This window comes from Delphinus delphis, chromosome 19 (genome assembly GCF_949987515.2).
Source record: "Delphinus delphis chromosome 19, mDelDel1.2, whole genome shotgun sequence".
In the NCBI taxonomy this organism is placed as follows: Eukaryota; Metazoa; Chordata; class Mammalia; order Artiodactyla; family Delphinidae; genus Delphinus; species Delphinus delphis.
In genome coordinates this window covers 47,703,248-47,720,948 of record NC_082701.1, presented here as the reverse complement: position 1 = coordinate 47,720,948, position 17,701 = coordinate 47,703,248, and the positions used below count along the sequence as shown (strand labels likewise).

At 48.5% G+C, this 17,701-nt stretch overlaps 1 protein-coding gene across 3 annotated transcripts in view; it reads right to left on the bottom strand.

Moving 5' to 3' along the window:
- Window positions 1-8,952: 8,952 nt before the first annotated feature.
- The window catches only part of RAP1GAP2 (RAP1 GTPase activating protein 2), a 216,727-nt gene continuing 207,978 nt past the window's right edge, over window positions 8,953-17,701 (bottom strand). For all 3 annotated transcript variants that reach the window (XM_059998197.1, XM_059998194.1, XM_059998196.1), the window contains 3 exons: window positions 14,873-14,949; window positions 14,441-14,479; window positions 8,953-13,553 (listed from right to left, as the gene is read on the bottom strand). In XM_059998197.1, the coding sequence (XP_059854180.1) occupies window positions 14,471-14,479; window positions 14,873-14,949 (86 nt within the window). In that variant the 3' untranslated portion in view covers window positions 8,953-13,553; window positions 14,441-14,470. The remainder of the gene's footprint in view (window positions 13,554-14,440; window positions 14,480-14,872; window positions 14,950-17,701) is intronic.

Here is a 17,701-nt window from a genome sequence, read left to right as displayed (position 1 = left end):
AGGTGTTACATTTAAGTCTAATCCATTTTGAATTTTTTTTTTTTTTTTTTTTTTTTTTTAGGTACGCGAGCCTCTCACTGTTGCGGCCTCTCCCGTTGTGGAGCACAGGCTCCAGACGCGCAGGCTCAGCGGCCATGGCTCACGGGCCCAGCCGCTCCGCGGCACGTGGGATCTTCCCGGACCGGGGCACGAACCCGCATCCCCTGCATCGGTAGGCAGACACTCAACCACTGCGCCACCACGGAAACCCTTGAATTGATTTTTAATGTGGTGTGAAACAAGGGTCCAATTTTATCCACAGTTGTTGGAAATATAAACTGATACAGCCATTATGGAAAATGGTATGAAGTCTCCTTAAAAATTAAAAATAGAACTGCTATATGATCCAGCAATCTCATTTCTGGGTATATCACCAGAGGAACTGAAATCGGAATATTGAAGAGATATCTGCGCTCCCATGTTTACTACAGCATTATTCACAATAAATGGTCATGAATAGATGAATGGATAAAGAGAATGTGGTATATATATAAAATGCAATATTATTAAGGCTTTTGAAAAAAGAAGGAAATCCTGCCATTTGCAACAACATGGATGAACCTGGAAGACATTATACTAACGGAAATAAGCCAGACGCAGAAAAACAAATACTGCATGATCTCACTTGCATGTGGAATCTAAAATAGTCAAATTCATGTAAAAGAATGAAATTAAAATATTTCCTCACAACTAATACAAAAATAAACTCAAAATGGATTAAAGACATAAATGAAAGACCGGAAACCATAAAACTCCTAGAAGAAAACACAGGCAGAACCCTCTTTGACATAAATCATAGCAATATTTTTTTTGGATCTGTCTCCTAAGGCAAAGGAAACAAAAGCAAAAATAAACAAATGGGACCTAATTAAACTTAAAAGCTTTTGCACAGCAAAGGAAACCAGTGACAAAATGAAAAGACAACCTACTGAATGGGAGAAAATATTTGCAAATCATATGACTGATAAGAGGTTAATATCCAAAATATATACACAGTTCATACAACTCAATTTAAAAAAAAAAACATTTAAAAAATGGGCAAAAGACCTGAATAGACATTTTTCCAAAGAAGATAGCCAACAGGCACATGAAAAGATGCTCAACATCACTAATTATCAGAGAGATGCAACTAAAAACCACAATGAGATATCACCTCACACCTCTCAGAATGGCTATCATCAAAAAGATTACAAGTAACAAATGCTGGTGAGGATGTGGAGAAAAGCAAACCCTAGCACACCGTTGGTCGGAATGTAAATTGGTGCAGCCATTATGGAAAAGACTATGGAGTTTCCTTAAAAAACTAAAAATAGAACTAACATATGATCCAACAATTCCATGCCTGGATGTATATCCAAGGAAAACAAAAACACTAATTCAAAACGATACATGTACCCCAATGTTCATAGCAGCATTATGTGCAATAGCCAAGATATGGAAGCAACTTAAGTGTTTATCAACAGATCAATAGATAAAGAAGATATGAGAAATACATATATATATTCACATATATATGATGGAATATTACTCAGCCAGAAAAAAGAATGAAATTTTGTCATTTGCAACAACATAGATGGACCTGCAAGGTATTACACTTAGTGGAATAAGTCAAAGAAAGTCAAATACTGTATGTTTTCACTTATATGTAGAATCTAAAAAAAATAAAACAAATGAATGAATGAAACAAAAAGAAGCAGACTCACAGATATAGAGAACAAACCAGTGGGGAGAGGGAAGGGGTAGGGGATTAAATGGCGTAAACTACTACGTATAAAATAAATAAGCTACAAGGATATATTGCACAGCACAGGGAATATAGCCAATATTTTATAATAACTTTATATGGAGTATAATCTACAAAAATATCGAATCACTATGTTGTATACCTGAAACTAATAAAATATTATAAATCAACTATACTTCAATAAAATAAAATATTCAAACTCATAGAAGCAGGGATATAATGGTGGTTGCCAGATGGTAGGGAGAGGGTTAGTGAATGAGGTGATATTTGTCAAATAGTACGAAGCCTGAATAACTTCTGGAGATCTAAGGTACAGTATAGTAATATAGTTAACAGTGCTGTATTGTGTATTTGAAATTTGCTAAGAGTGGATCTTAAGTATTCTCACCAAGAAGAAGAAGGAGAGAAAGAAGAAGGAAGAGAAGGAGGAGGTGGTGGAAGAGCAGGGGGAGAAGGAGGAAGAGGAGGGGGCGGAGGAGGAAATGGTAACTAATGTGAGGCCACAAAAATGTTAATTAGCTTGATTGTGGTGATCATTTCACAATATACACATATATTAAAACATTGAGTTGTATACCTTAAATATATACTACAATTTTTATTTGTCAATTATACCTTAATAAAGCTGTTTTTTAAAGTCAGTAGGAAAAAGGTCAGTAAGAACATGTAGAGTATCAATATTTCTCCAGCATCATTATTAATTTTTCCACATTCATTAAATGGCCAGGTATTTTTAGGTTATCAGCATGTCCCAGGTTTCCATACACTCATTTACCTTTAATAAACAGGGTTCTGTAGTAGACACCTGCTGGGAACCTGCCCAGGTCCCAACGACCCTTTAACTGCTCTTTGTGGTGGCCACATGCCCCAATCCCCTGGCTTTAGCTGATTGGACTAGGAGGTTATCACCTGACCTTCTTGGGCCAATCAGATTCTCCCTCATGGGACTCTGAATAGAACTAAATACTGGCCCTGGACTGACTCTTTAATGAGAGTGATGTGGGCCTGTGTGCTATGGAAAGGTTTTTAGCAGAGAAAATAAGAAACCTGGTCTATCCATCTGGGCCCAATCAGGAGAGAGAAACCACATAGTAGCCTGAATAAGGAAAGTTTAACAAAAAGAATTATTAACTATAACAGGGTTGGAGTAATGAGGGATTGACTGCTGGGAAGTGAAGAGAACGCTGAAGAATACAGGAATAGCAGAAGTAAGCAGCCACCACCCCTGGGGCAGAGATCTAGTGCCTGAGGAAGGGGCTCCCCCTAGGCCTGAGACCCAGAGCCTGTTGGCCTTGGGTCACTCGATGGAAAAAGAAAAGGAGTCACCATGGTCCCACACCAGCAGAACTTGCTGGAAACCCACCCTCTGTTCTCAGGGAAGTGTTTCACTGGAGGCACAAGGCTATGAACCACCTGGCACTGGGGGAGGCAGGAGAGGGGAGATGGAGGAGGCCACCGAGGGGACCTAACCACTGGCAGACCCAAGAGCTGGACCCAGGAAATCTGAGGTTCCTCACCCTCCGCTCCTGCTGCCTTCCCTGCTAGAAGCTGCCTCAGGTACACGGCCTTGAGATAGTAATGTGTAGCTGAGAGGTCTGGCTGTACATGACTGAACCGAGTTAGGACCTCTGTATACACTTTTTTTTTTTTTTTTTTTTTTTTTGCAATACGCGGGCCTCTCCCGTTGCGGAGCACAGGCTCCGGACGCGCAGGCTCAGCGGCCATGGCTCACGGGCTCAGCCGCTCCGCGGCATGTGGGATCTTCCCGGACCGGGGCACGAACCCGTGTCCCCTGCATCGGCAGGCGGACTCTCAACCACTGCGCCACCAGGGAAGCCCCCTGTATACACTTTTAAGGTTCCGCCAGGCAGGTGCAGAGATCTACTTCTCTCGGGGCCACCCAAGATAAACCTCGGGAGTAAGTTCCCTTGCTTATTAAACCTGCACCTACCAATCTGGAGTGGTCTGCCTCTTTCTTCGGTCTCTCCTTACCCTCCACGTAGAGGGTGCCAGTTTCAGACTTCACGGCAAACTCTGGAGGGGACGAACCAGCAAGTGCAAGAAGAGGCTGTCGCTGGGAGAAGCCACTGGCCACTGGGTGCTGCTGGCCGTCGTGCACCGCAGGCCCCGGGCACTGGAGAAGCTGTGCGCGCTGCAAGCATCCGGTGCCGGGAAAACTAGGACGTCGCCCAGGTTGGTGAAGCAGGCCAGGCAGGACTCGGCGTAGTCGTCGCAGCAGCCCTCGTGGGCCGTCAGCTTGAACTTGGTCTTGGCGCTCATCTTCGGCAGCGTGAACACCTCTGACTGCTCCTCGGACGCGATGAGCACCGCCTGACCGCCCTGCATGTTCCGCGCCTGCGCCAGATACCGCGGAAGCCGAACCTGGAGCCGACGCATGCGCCTACGCTCCAAGGGTTTGCCGAGTGAGGCCTGAGAGCTTGCCGAGCGCACGCAGAAGAACCAGAAAGACAGCCCTCCAGGAAGAGAAATGCCCCCATGGACAGCCCAGCACCTAGAAATAAACACAGCGCACTATGAGGAGAAATGCCAGGTGGCCGGCACTCCACTTGAAAGAGAGAGAGGGAGAGAGCTTCCTGAGGAGATTATGCCGGATCCCCAGGCCTTCTTGGCCTCCACAGTGACAGAGCTCCATGAGGAGCAGTGCCGAAGGGTTGACCCACTTTATTTTTATTTATTTTTTAATTTTTATTGGAGTATTGTTGCTTTACAGAGCACAATGAGGAGAAATGACAAACGCCAGCCTTCTATTTCAGAAAGAGAAACCGTGCTCTGTGAGGTGATATGCCTCAGTGTCGGCCCTCCTTTTAAGACAGAGGCAGCGCTCTATTAAGAGAAATGCTGGCCGGCCGGCTCCCTCTTTCAGACAGAGAGAAAACCCCCTATGAGGAGAAATGCTGGGTGGCCAGCAGGCACTCTTTTCCAGAGGGACAGCTGGCTAGGAGGAGAAACGGCAAAGCGCTGGCCTCCTCCTCCGACACAGAGACGGTGTCCTATGCAAAGAAATCGCGGGAAGTCGACCCTCCTCTTTTAACAGAGACAGAGCTCTATGAGTAGACAGTCTGAGTGGTGAGAACTCCGCCTCCGACAGAGAGACAGCACTGGAGGGAAAGAAATGCAAGCCACCTGGGCTCTACCTCAGACCAAAAAAGAGTGCGCTGGAAAAAGAATGGCGCGGACTCTGACCTCATTTCAGTCAGACACAGGGCCCTGTGAGGAGACATTCGGGGCAAGCAGTTCACTTTTCCTGACAGAGAAGGAGCTCTGAGATGAGAAGTGCCTGACAGCAGGGTCTCCAACTCAGACAGAAACAACACACTCTGAGGAAAAATGCCCGAAGGCTAGCGCTCGGCTCATACAGAGAAAGAGAGCTCTCTGAGGAGAAAAACAGGAAACTCTGACCTACCATCCAGTCAGAGACGGTCTCTAGGAGGTGAAGTGCTGGAGAGCCAGGCTTCTTCTTCAAACAAACACAGCACACTGGGAGGCGAAATTCCTGATGGCCATCTGCCTTTTTCAGACAGAGAGACAAAACTCTGTGACAAAAAGTACCCGATGGCCGGTTCTCCACCTCAGAAAGAGAGACCACACTCTGAGGAGAAATGCCAGATTGCCAACACTCCACCTTAGAAAGGAGACACCTGTTTACGAGGAGAAATCCCAAATGGCCGGCCATGTTCTTCAGACAGAAGAAAGCTCTGTGAAGAAAAGACAAATGTCCAGCTCTCTTATTCAGACGGGGAGACAGCTCTCTCTGAGGTGAAATGCCGGAGGCTGAGTCCTCCTCCTTCCACAGATAGCGCTAACACGACAGAAATGCTTTGTGATCAGTGTGTTCATCAAACAGAAAGACGGCCCTCCATGAGGACATGCCAATATCCAGCTCATACAGGGACACAGAGCTCTCTGAGGAGAAAGGCAGTGGCTCGGAACTACCATCCATCTAGTTAAGCTGAACTAGTTTAAGTTCAGCTTAAACTAGTTTGAACTGGCTTCACGCTCCACAGAGTCATCCTAGTCAACACGGGCTAGCATTCATTAGTCACTGAATTAAAATCTTAGATCATAACTTTATCATTGCTGAATCCTTGTAATAGATTCCAGTTCTTAGTATCTGCTGGAAATTTATCCTTTCTAGTTTTTGGAAACTCTCTTCCTTAGTAGAAAATTCTAGTGAATTCCCTAGCCGTCCAGTGGTTATGACTTGGTGCTGTCATCGCCATGGGCCTGGGTTAGATCCCTGGTCGGGGAACTAAGATCCCGCAAGCCACGCGGTGCAGCCAAAAAAAAGAAAATTCTATAATTAAACAAGTTAAAATCCTTTTCCGTTACATTCACTGTTATACTAAGTGGCATAGCTGGATTTCATCTGGGCTTTGTTGTCTATTTTCCCTGGATTTTTCCTCAGATTCCTTATTAGTGATAAGTTCTTGTAAAACCTACCGATATTTTAGAGCAAGGCTATGAAGACTTCCCTGTTACTCTTATATTTTTAAAAACTGTTAATATAATGTCTTTTAGGTGATTCGTAAAATTCATCTGATCTAATAATTCAAGCACGTTTTCCACAGTCTATCTCATAAAGTGTCTGCATTTTTCTGTAACACAGTCTCACTTATGTCTGTCTAATCATTCGTATGTCTTCGTGTGGAGCCATTTATGTGGCAGCTTGTTTCTGCTCGTTCTTTCATACGGGCTGTTTCGTGTTATTATCCCCCTTGATGGAGTCCATTCATCAACCACATCCTTTTGTTTACCTACTGAAGTTACTAGATTACTTTGCCTCTAACATCCTTAGTGACCGGGAACACGTCACCCAGGGGTGCTGTCTTCAGCCCTTTCCAGCAGCTGTTTTGCTCCTAGATTGCTAGTGGGTTTCTGAAGTCTCACATCACATCTCTCATCTGATAATGTGTATTGGATTGGAGAAAGAGGCTCTAGCTGTATTTTAATTTTTAATTCTTAGGATCTGATTTTTTTTTTTTTCTTTTCAACAAATTCCTTCTCTCTGCTTCATGCGTGACCTCATCTTTTCTCCCAGTGTTTCTTATTACAAGGTGCCCTGGTCATTCATGCAGCCATGATGCATTTTCATCTTAAGCTATTCCTTACACGTTTCATGTTTTATTTATCTTTCTCTATTCTGTTCTCTCTAGTGATTCCCTTTCATTTTCCTGTAAGAGTTTGTGTCTTGCTGGGACAGACATTTCTCCCACATTTGTGATAATGATAATGACAATCCCCTTAGGTGGGGGACTGGCACCTCTCAAACCCCTCACACCTTCACTGTTCCCTATCCCTTTCTCACTGGGCCTGAGACTATTGTAATAGGAGAGGGACATATATAGAGACTACAGACTGGATCAGTGGTTCCCAAAGTGAAAGACTGCATCAGAATTCTTCATGTGCTCATTAAAAATGCAGATTCCTGGGACCCACCCAGCCCAATCGAATTCTAACCTCTGGAATGGTGCCTGAAATCTGCATCTTAACAATCTCTCCAGATGATTCTTATGAACCCTAAAGCAAAAATGCTTAAGAAGCCATCCCCAGATGAGAGCAATTTTCTGTTCTGAGAGTAGAGGGAGCTGGTCTGAAGTGGGGATGAGCTTCTACAAGGTTTTTCCACACCCTGATCCTCCCAACAGGTATTATCTCTGCCTGAAGAAATGGAGACTGGGGGTACCCTGTGGAGGAGCACTGCCCTTAGGTGTCATAACTACGTCTCAGAGTTTCTCTCTGGAACTTCACTCTGGTTCCCATAAACAGTGTCTGCCACGGCAGCACAAGGGTACCATTAAATGTTTGAGGCCAGATGCTTCAATCAGCCATAGCAGTGACCCACCAAGTCCACACTGCAAATTCAGAGAACCACTGGATTGCTGGAGCCAGCCATGGAGCCCCTCCAGGCTTGCAGAGAGGTACCATTTCATTAGAACCAGCCATAAAACCAACACCCCACTTCATTCCCCAGGCGATATAAGGCGGGGTGGGGGGGGACTGGCTCCGTGAAAGAAGGAGAGCATTTGGCTTGTCCCTCTCTATTCCTACAAGATTGAGGGTCCTACAAACGTATCCTCCAATGAGTCAAAGCACGGTGATTGTCTTAACATGGCCAAGACCACCTATCACAGCTAGGGTCTGGAGAAACGAGAAGGTAAATGCTGAATGAAGAGAAAGAGTGCTAGGAGATGGCACAGAGCAGCAGACATTGGTACCTGCGTGGGTGGTGAGGCTAAGGGACCAAGCTGAGAGTTGAGTGGACACCAAGGAGGTAGCAGAGCTTGAAATTCTTACACCATTAAGCAAAGGCTGCATGTAGATCTCTCTCATCCTGGGCTTTATGACGAAACAGCAGCATTTGAATGCCTGCCAAGCACAAGGAACCAACGGAGGATTTATATCAGACACAGAGGCAGAGAGAACCAAGAGAAAGGAGGCTAGAACCACCCCCTGTGCTAAGGCGGCCCTATCCACAAATAAGGGGAAATTGTAACCAGCCAAAACTGGGGCGAGTTTATATGGTGACCACAAGAACGTGCCTCTCCAGTCTCCAGCTGCAGGGGGCATCACTGACCAACGGTCCCAGCTGCTGCATTCTGAGAGCCATCGCTGTGTTCCATGGTTGGCACCAAAGCCAGACTTCCCACAGGCTTCCTCCCACCCAGTGCCTGGGTGTGGCAGAGGTAGTGATTTTAGACTCATTCTTGTGATACGCAGGACTCCTCTGGGGAGTGACTTTGGCTAGGGGTCTCCGCAATCATCTTGCTTAGAATTTTCTTAGAAATGAACTGACATCAAAAGATGCCTCCACCCCACCTTGCTTCCTCCCATCTCCCCTTCACTCGGGGTCAGAACTGCATCGCAGTCTGACAGCTCTTTAGCTTTCTTCAGCTCCCTCCCCATTTTTTTTCACAGGCCTTTTGCCTAATAAATGTCTTATTCCTGTCTTCTGCCTCCCTCTTCCCCCATCCAACACTGGTGTGGACGTATAGACAATAAAGAGGGGCTGGGGCAGGGGAGCAGGTTAGCTACCTGTCAAAGAAAAACTGCCCCAGAGTTCAAAAGGCAAGGAAGACTTTATTTGAGGTTACTGTGAGAGAGGAGAGAGATTGAACTCAACTCCAAATACAACAGGGACAAATGGGGATTTCTAGCCCATGGCAGGGTGAGGAATTGGATGGAAAATCATTGACAGGAACTTGGTTAGCTATCAAGGGTGAGGCAAGAGCAACTTCATTGGATATCGAGGATGAAGACTGCGGGGGCAGGGGGGTGGGTGGTCAGAGTGGGGAGGATTCTTGATAAACACATCTACAGGCCAGATGCAGCCCATGGGAAAATGGACTCAACCTCTGGTGACCTGAAAGGCGATGCTCAGGCCTGGGATCCCAAGCAAAGAAGTCTGAACTCTGATGGACACAAAATATCCTATTTATTGTCAATTTCTGCAAAGACACATTTAAGCAACAAAATATACATTTGTCAACCTTTTAGAATTTGTTTTATACATTAACAAATACAATGTGCTACCATAGCAATAAATTAAATGTACACTATTTACATTACATACGCAGTCGGGGGGGTCTATGAATCACCTCCTCTCGAAGAGGAAAGACAGAAAAGTCATCATCACACGGATCATCATTTCCAAGCTACACTTCGCGGGTTCTAGCACACAGAGGAATCTCTTCACACTTAAACGACAGCACTACCCAGGCTGGAGTGTGGAAAGACAATGCCCGGGGCAGGGGGGAGCTGGCACACATGCTAAGGAGCGGGAAGGGGCGATTGACACTTCCAAGCAGAAATGTCGCAAAAGCAGAAACGATGGCATTTAAATTCCAGTCTTCCAGCCAGACAGCCTCCCCCTGGGGCTGATAAGGCACAGGACAGTGCCCCTGCCCCCAAGAGTCTCTCACCAGGCAGGGCTCTTCTGTCCTTGGCCTTAGTGGGGGCTGTCTCCTTTCTCCCAAAGCTGAAAGGAGGGAGCTGTGGGATGGCAGTGGGTAAGGAGCTGGTGGCAACAGCCATCAGAGGCTAGCAACATGTCCCAGCCGGGCCCCCAGGCTGCAGGGACAGCCCTGGCAAACTGCTGACTCACCCTGCCTCTGAGAGAGGGGTACCTGGTGTCTGGGGGAGGAACTGTGGAGTCCCTGCTGGCCACGGGTAGCCATAAGATCTACTTGAACCCTGATCATTCCCCCGCAACAGGCCTGTCTCTGTTGACTCAGAATTGAATGAAGGTAGTGTTTGAGTTGGCACCTTAAACAGTTAGGGTAGGAACATGAAACCGGCTCTCGGCTCTTGAGCCTAGGTTTTTACTGACCACCTTTGTTTAAGGATCAGGGAGTGTCAAAGAGTTTTTTCTTTTACCACTTTTCTCCTTAACTTAAAAAGGGGAAAGCGAGGTTTGGTTAACTGCATCTCTCCCCTGGTCTCCACTCCCATTACAGACAAGGGTTGAAGAACCGATGTCACCGAGGAACAGTCCCTGGGAATCTCTTTTCCTCTTTGTTTTCTTTGCCCAAGCCACAGCCAAAACCGCATGGCTCTCCCTAAAAAAATCCCAGGGAACATCCCTCCTGATGAAAAGAACAGAGACTGAGGCCCACCAGCACCGTTGGCTGCTGACACCTCGCAGCCAGTGCCAAGGCGCCCGCTCACTGGCTTTCTCCAAATGCAGTCAATGCAGTCACTTGTCCCACCAACCCCATAGGTGGTGCCCAAGAAAGGGCCCTGCTTGTGGGTTCTCGTCCCAGCTTTGTCACCAGCTGGCTACGTGACCTCAAGCAAGTTGTTTTCCCTTCACTGGAGCTGAAGTTTCCCATCTGGAAGGTGACACGGTTGGATTAGAGGCTGAGAAGGGGCCCGGAAGGCTTGGACATGGAGATGAAGCTGACAAGGCTGGACCACAGAATATTTTGCCGCAAACACCATTTCCCTTCATTAGCACAGACAGGAACTCTCGCTGAGACCTTCTCCCTCTAGCTCTTTCTGCATCTGTTTTTAAGCATCGACTCAGCAGAGGCACATGGATGCCCGACAGAGCCTGAAAAGTATACTTTCTTCCGTGAGTCAGGCAGGTCCCAGAGCCAGAGCTACGTCCGGGAAACACTTCTCCTATGAGGAAACACCTCAAATACCAGCAAGAGCGCCATCCGGATGAGTCTAGTCACAAGGTCTGATGAGGCCTGAGCAACCCTGGAGCCCCAAGACTGGATGGGGCAATAAAAGGAAAGACATTTTGGAGCAAAGCAGATGCAAGAGGGGGATGGAAAAGCAGCCTCCGGGAACCCAAGCTGCCTGTCCCATGGTCCAGAGGGGCAAAGGGAGACCGGCCTGTCCTTGTTCTCCCCCTGCCTCTCAGCCCTGGGACTTCACGGGGGCTGGTCTGGAAGCCAGAATGACCAGAATGAACTTTCTAGATGTGGTGAGGCAGGACCCAGAGGGAGGGACATTTCAGATCCTGCCCAGAGCATCCCCATTAGCAAACAGAGGGTCGAGGCCACTTCTCAGGTCTGTTTCTTAGGGGGCCCAACCTGCGCCTCTCAGTTTCTCTGGACACACCCAGCCATCCTGGCCACTGGCTCAGAGGCAGGGGGCAAAGCCCCCCCAAGAGGTGGGGCCTGCAGGGAGAGCAGCCAGGGCAGTGGGGGAAGGTGGCTGTAAGGTTCTCAAGTCGGACAGAATGGAGACAACCTAAAAACCCCAGAGGACCCCCAGACCACGACAAACACAGCACAGCACAACCACCAGGCAGCTGTAAATACCAGCTACCCAGAGAAGCGAGCCAGAACCTGGAACAGTTTTTAAAGAAATGCAGTTTGACCTTTCAAGTTCCTTCAGAAACCCAGCCAACAGAACGCCTCCAGAATCTGCAGGCCTAGCAGTGGTGCCGCTACAGGGATTTTTAATAAAAGCTAAACAGACATTTGTTGACCTTCTAACTAGAATAAATCTTACCGGACTAGTACTTTAAGCAAACACATTTCTAGCATGAGGGAAGAGGTCCACCCAGCCTGTAAATAGGATCCCACAAAGTCCACGTGAGTCGGGGATGAAGGATCAAGGTTTTGCTCTAAAAGCAAAAACAACAGGGAAATGGTCACATCAGTCAAAAACAAGCGTAACATTTCTATGTCTTGCCTTGGGAATAGGCCCAGATCCCAATGCAAATAAAGCATTTGGTTGGAAATCCTTGTCCTCTGCTCAGTAAAGCAGGTGCCCAGCCTGTGTCACCCTGGCAGCCCCGAGTCACTAAGGCCCCATACACGCTTGGAGCTGTAGCACCGCAAGGGTCTGCTCTTCAGACTCTGTTTAACTTGGAGGATACCTTGCCTTAAACCCCACCACGGCCAGTCAGCAGAAATGACCTGCCGCACTGCAGACTCAGATGGGTGAGAAGGGAGGAGGGGCCGCCTCTCAGAGAGCAAGCTGGCTCAGCCCAGCAAAGGTGGCTCTGGCTGGGGGTGTAGGTGACAGGCAGGGTCTGAACTGCACCCAGCTGGGACCCAAGTTGCAGGAATCCCACCGATGTGACAAACGCCTACGGACTCCTTGTGGCTGGAGAGGGGAAGAGGAGGACTTAGGGGTGGGGGGTGGAGAGATTGAGCCCTGCTAGGACCAAAGGGCTTGGTAGCTGGATAGAGCCCCCCCAGAGCACCAACCAACCTGACCAGTTGCCCCTCACATTTCAGATCCTGCCCAGAGCACCCCCATTAGCAAAGAGAGGGTAAAGGCCACTTCTCAGGTCTGTTTCTTAGGGGGCCCACCTACCCCTCTCTCGGGCTCCCGCCTAAGTGGGTGGGCTGAAGTAACTCTCTACATCTCCCACGAACCTCCACCACCAGCAGAGACTTGGATCCCGGCCTAGGCCTGGGCCCTGAGGTTTTCCTTGGCCAAGTGCCCAGGACCTGCTGCTGGCTCTCCCTGAATGCCTTCCCACTCCCGTTGCCCACCCCTTCAAGGGAAAAGCGTCTGCTCAGAGGGGAAAGACTGATGGCTTCTCCCACCGCCACCACATCAGGAGCCTGTGGGAAATGAGGACGTCCAGGAAGAACCCGGCGCCCGCTCCCGCTTACCCGCAGCCGGGTCTCAGCTTCAACTGGCCTCGTGGCTCAAGATACACAGGCAGCAGGGACAGAGGCAACCTGGGCTTGATGTCAGCAGATGGATAAGAAACTCCCAGCACAGAAGGAAACAGATGTTTGGGAGCTCCAGACGTGTGGGAGCGGCAGAACCGACTTCTAGCAGGACACCTTCGAGGATGGCTACAAATCTGGGTTCCTGGAAAAATGGTCCCTCTACCACCACTAAATGCATTTGCTGTGGCTACAGCCTCCTTCCTGCCACGTCCAGGACATGGTGCTGCCCCTGCCTGGGTGCAGCAACCTGCTGTCAGTCTCTGCTGCCCACCTCACCACTCTCTCTACTTCTCTGGACTCTGACTGGTACCCAGATGCCCCCTTGCCCAACTCGCACCCCTGCAGACAAAACAAGATGACAAATGACCCAGACACACATCACATCAGGCGGTCAGGAGCAGGGGGGCCTGGAGGAAAGAGGCCTTGTCCAGACAGGGGGAGGCGCTGGCAGGGATGGGCAGGACTGTGGCCAGGTCAGGACACTGGGACAGCTGGTCTGGTGGGCAGGTGGCCAGTGGAGATGCAGGCCTGTGACGCTCAGAGTAGTGGACGGCACCCCCAAACTGCTGGAATAGGAGCCTTCTCCAAGACAGAATCGGGCTTCCCTGGAAAAAACAAGGAGAAGGGAGACGATGACCAAATAGTAGGTGAAGGGAGAGAGGAGACATATGTGCCCACGGCTACATATTCTTAGGACGGGAGGCTGCCAATACAAGGGTGCAGACTTTCCACAGCCCGAGGAGTTGGGCAGAAACATCGCTTTGGTGAACCGGACATCTGAAGTACATGATGGGAGTCGGAGTGAGTGTCAACATTCCCATCTACATAGATCAGGGTTACATAATGTGGGCTCAGCTGTGCCCCTCCCCTTGGTTCCAAATGTGACTCACACCCCTGGGAGCCCCATGGCAGGGAGAGGGCTGGGAAGTCAGAAGGGTCTCTAGTAACTGCCCTAGCAGGAGGCCAGGCCTCGGTGGTGGAGTGCTGGACCCATGCCCTGCTCTGCTGTAAACCTCACGCACCCCTGGCTGGGGGCTGGGAGCAGGGTCCTCCCTGGGCTCATCCCGCACAACATTTAGGGGACCAGAGCATCTCTGGACGCACAAGGAGGACACATCTCAGCCCAGAGCCCTGGCCAAAGACACAAGGAGGGAAAGGCTGCCGTAACAGGGAGGCAAGGGGGCCAAGTGAGGAAGGAGGGCTCTGGGCTGCTGCCCTCTGCCTGCTGGAACAAGCTCCTGTGGGGAAGGGAGACCCACTCAGTGAGTCTGGCCCAATCCTATCAGGCAAACCTTCCCATCGGCACCCGAGACCATCTGCCCTCTTCCCCATCTAGAGCTGGGCCCCATCACAGAGGCTCCAGGGAAGAGGTGACTAGCCCACCCGGCGGTCAGGATCTCTCTGGCCATTCTCACATTATCAGGCCACAAGTGCCCCGATCTTAGTAACACACCCTCCCTTGTGGCCACAGCAGGACTAACACCTGACCCACCTTTGACAAGCGAAGGACTCCTCTTTCACATTAGTGACCCTGTTTCAAGAAAAATCCGTATGAGAGTTTTAAATAACTAGACAACATAATCCCCACCAACTACAGCTTCTGTATATTCAGTGCTCAGCTCTCTGGAGAGCCCAGGAAGGGACATGAGACCCCAGGAGCAACAGTTCCCAACTGGAACCTGCCTGTGTCCAAGGGTGTGGCTCTAACACAGGAAGCATGGCCAAGGTGGCTGGCGAGCCCCAGGCTGATGCCTGCACTGTGCGGGAACCAACGGCACCCCCAGATCTGACCAGGGCTTCTCCCCACCTCCCCCCATGTGAGGTGTGAGGCGCCCTCTTCCCCCACCCCCAGGAAGGATGGCCGAGGCTGGAACGTGGGAGGTGGGAGGCTCCCCCTGCTACCCTCACACCCCTAGATCCTCACCGCACTGGAGCTGGCATGGCTGAGCTTATCAAAGCGGAATTTCAGGTTTGACCTCGGGGAGTTTCTGCTTTTGACATCTAGGAAAAAGAAGGAAGCCCTTGAGAGGAGGTGGGGCTGCAGAGGTCACTGGGACTCCAGGGTGGGCGCTGGATACGGAGGCCAGGAGAAGGGGGGGCCTCCTCTCCACTAGGCACTTTAGCTGACCTGCACCGATTCACAAGAGCCAACTCGCAAATTTTCAGAAATGTTGTGAGCTGGTTGTTACACAGAGTTATTTTTTTTAAATTATATAAGCTTACAATTAAACAAATTATATTCCCCAAAGGTAATAAATACTCAGAAGTTATCATTGCCTAGTTATTTCACTACATTTTACTATTATTTATTCTCCTAAGGTTATTTACGTCTATTATATCTGTCCGGTAGTACTTCCCAACTCCATGTCACATTGGGCGCTTGAGATCAGCCAGGAGTACTCACACCAGAGAAATCAGCAAACGTTATAAATCAGAGCTTGAATAATTGTTTTCTTGTCTAGACTTAAGAAACTCATGGAGAAAACGTTAATAATATAGATCAGACTTGAAAATGTGTTTGTCTATAGCCATTACATTGTGAATGGCACAAAAAACTGAGAAAATACTCTTCCAGTATTTGAAAACTATTATCTGTTTCAGCAAAGAAGTCGCTCACATCCCTGACAAAATAATATCAATCATCATTCATGTCGGAACTATACTTGTTCGTCATTTGGAACCTTGCGGTGTCTATGGATACAAAGGTTGGGCAAATATTAGTAAAGGTGCTTTGTGAGAACCAGTTGGCTCTGTCGACTTATAGTAAAGAATATTGTATATTTCGTTCCAGCTTATCCTTCCCCACTCCCTGTGTCCTCAAGTCCATTCTCTACATCTGCGTCATTATTCCTATCCTGCCCCTAGGTTCTTCAGAACATTTTTTTTTTTTTTTTTTTAGATTCCATATATGTGTGTTAGCATACGGTATTTGTTTTTCTCTTTCTGACTTACTTCACTCTGTACGACAGACTCTAGGTCCATCCACCTCACTACAAATAACTCAATTTCGTTTCGTTTTATGGCTGAGTAATAATATTCCATGGTATACATGTGCCACATCTTCTTTATCCATTCATCTGTCGATGGACATTTGTTATAAAGCAGAAACTAACACACCATTGTAAAGCAATTATACTCCAATAAAGATGTTAAAAAAAGAATGTTGTACATTTTATCATTATTTATAAATTGTGTGCTGCAGATCCTTTATATCAGTAAAATTTACAGTAAACACATACGTGTGTGCGTGCATGTGTGTGTACGTGTGTGCGTGCCTGTGTGCGTGCGTGTGTGTGTGTTGTGTGTATGTGTATGGTGGGAGAGCCGGTTGTTAAACATTTACCAGCACACCACTGGCCGGGGGGCCCCTTGGCTTTCTGATTTTCCTCTGGCTGGGAGAATCTACAGCTCAGTACACTCCACCTGGAGGCTGCTGATTTAGTCTTGACGCTTCATATTCAAGGGTTCCACTCAGCACTAGGATTACCTCTCGGTGTGACCCACCAGCCCCCCTCAGGGCCCCAGGGAGCCCAGGTGTGAAATGACCAATGACCAGGGCATCGGAGATTATAGAGGATCAGAGGTCAGGCCCTCCCAGCCATCTCCCTCTCCTCGGCCCTATCTCTCCCCCTAAAACAGGTTTCCAGATCTCCGCAAACCCACCCTGGTCCTGCGGGTACAAAGCATAACTCCTGTGGGGCTGGGGGTAAGAGGCAGCTCCTCAGGGTTAAATACTCCATAGGAGGTGGGGTCGCAATAAGCACTGGGCAGGTGTTACAGACCCGTTGTACGTCCCCTTCTGCCCTGGGTGACCTTCAGCAAGTCATACTCTAAACCTCCTTTTACTTGAAATCTTATTTATTTTGATATTTAATACTAAGTCAGAGCCAGGCTTGATTATAGATTCTTTCATTCTTTCAATATTTAATTAAGCATTGTTAAAAAAAAACAACCAGGGAATTTGTATTACTACCCCACTTTACAGATGAGGAAACTGAGGTTCAGAGAGGTGGGGCTGCCAACGGTGCACCAGGATTAGAACCCAGCTCCACAGCGGACCAGCCATGGCGGGGGTTGCCGTACTACACAAGCGATTGTTTGCTTGTGAACCAGGCCTTCCCCTTATCCCCAATATCACATGTCGCCTTTTGCCAACATTCCTTCACCATGAGAACCCCAGGAGCACTGTGGCTTAAACCACCCCGTGGGCCCACTGGCCCTGTGTTTCCATCATTTCGATTGGAGCTCCTCAACCTCAGCCTGACCTTTTGGGCCAGGTAATCCTTTGTCGTGGGGACTGCCCTGTGCACTGTAGCATGCTTAGCAGCACCCCTGACTCTGCCCACTAGATGCTAGCAGCACCCTCCCTTCCCCCAATCATGCAAATCAAAAATCCTCCAGACACTGCCAAATGTGCCCTGGGGAGCAACGTCGCCCCATTTGAGAACCACTGATTGCACGACTGTTTTATTCTCGTTGTTTAACAAATACTTAGGTTAACAGTTCTAGGTCTCTTGTAAGTCTCTCTTTTACTCTTCACACAACCAACCATACGAGGTAGAAACTAGTCCCCTCCCTCCATTTTGCACTTGGGGAAACTGAGGCACAGAAAGACTCAGTAACCTGCCCCCTGGCTCATCACTAGTAAGTGGAAGATCCAGGATTTGGACTCAGGCTCCAGAGTCCTGCCCCACACTATGCTGCCCTCCTCGAGGGCAGGACCAAGGCTCTGATTTCCAGGCACCCCCAACAC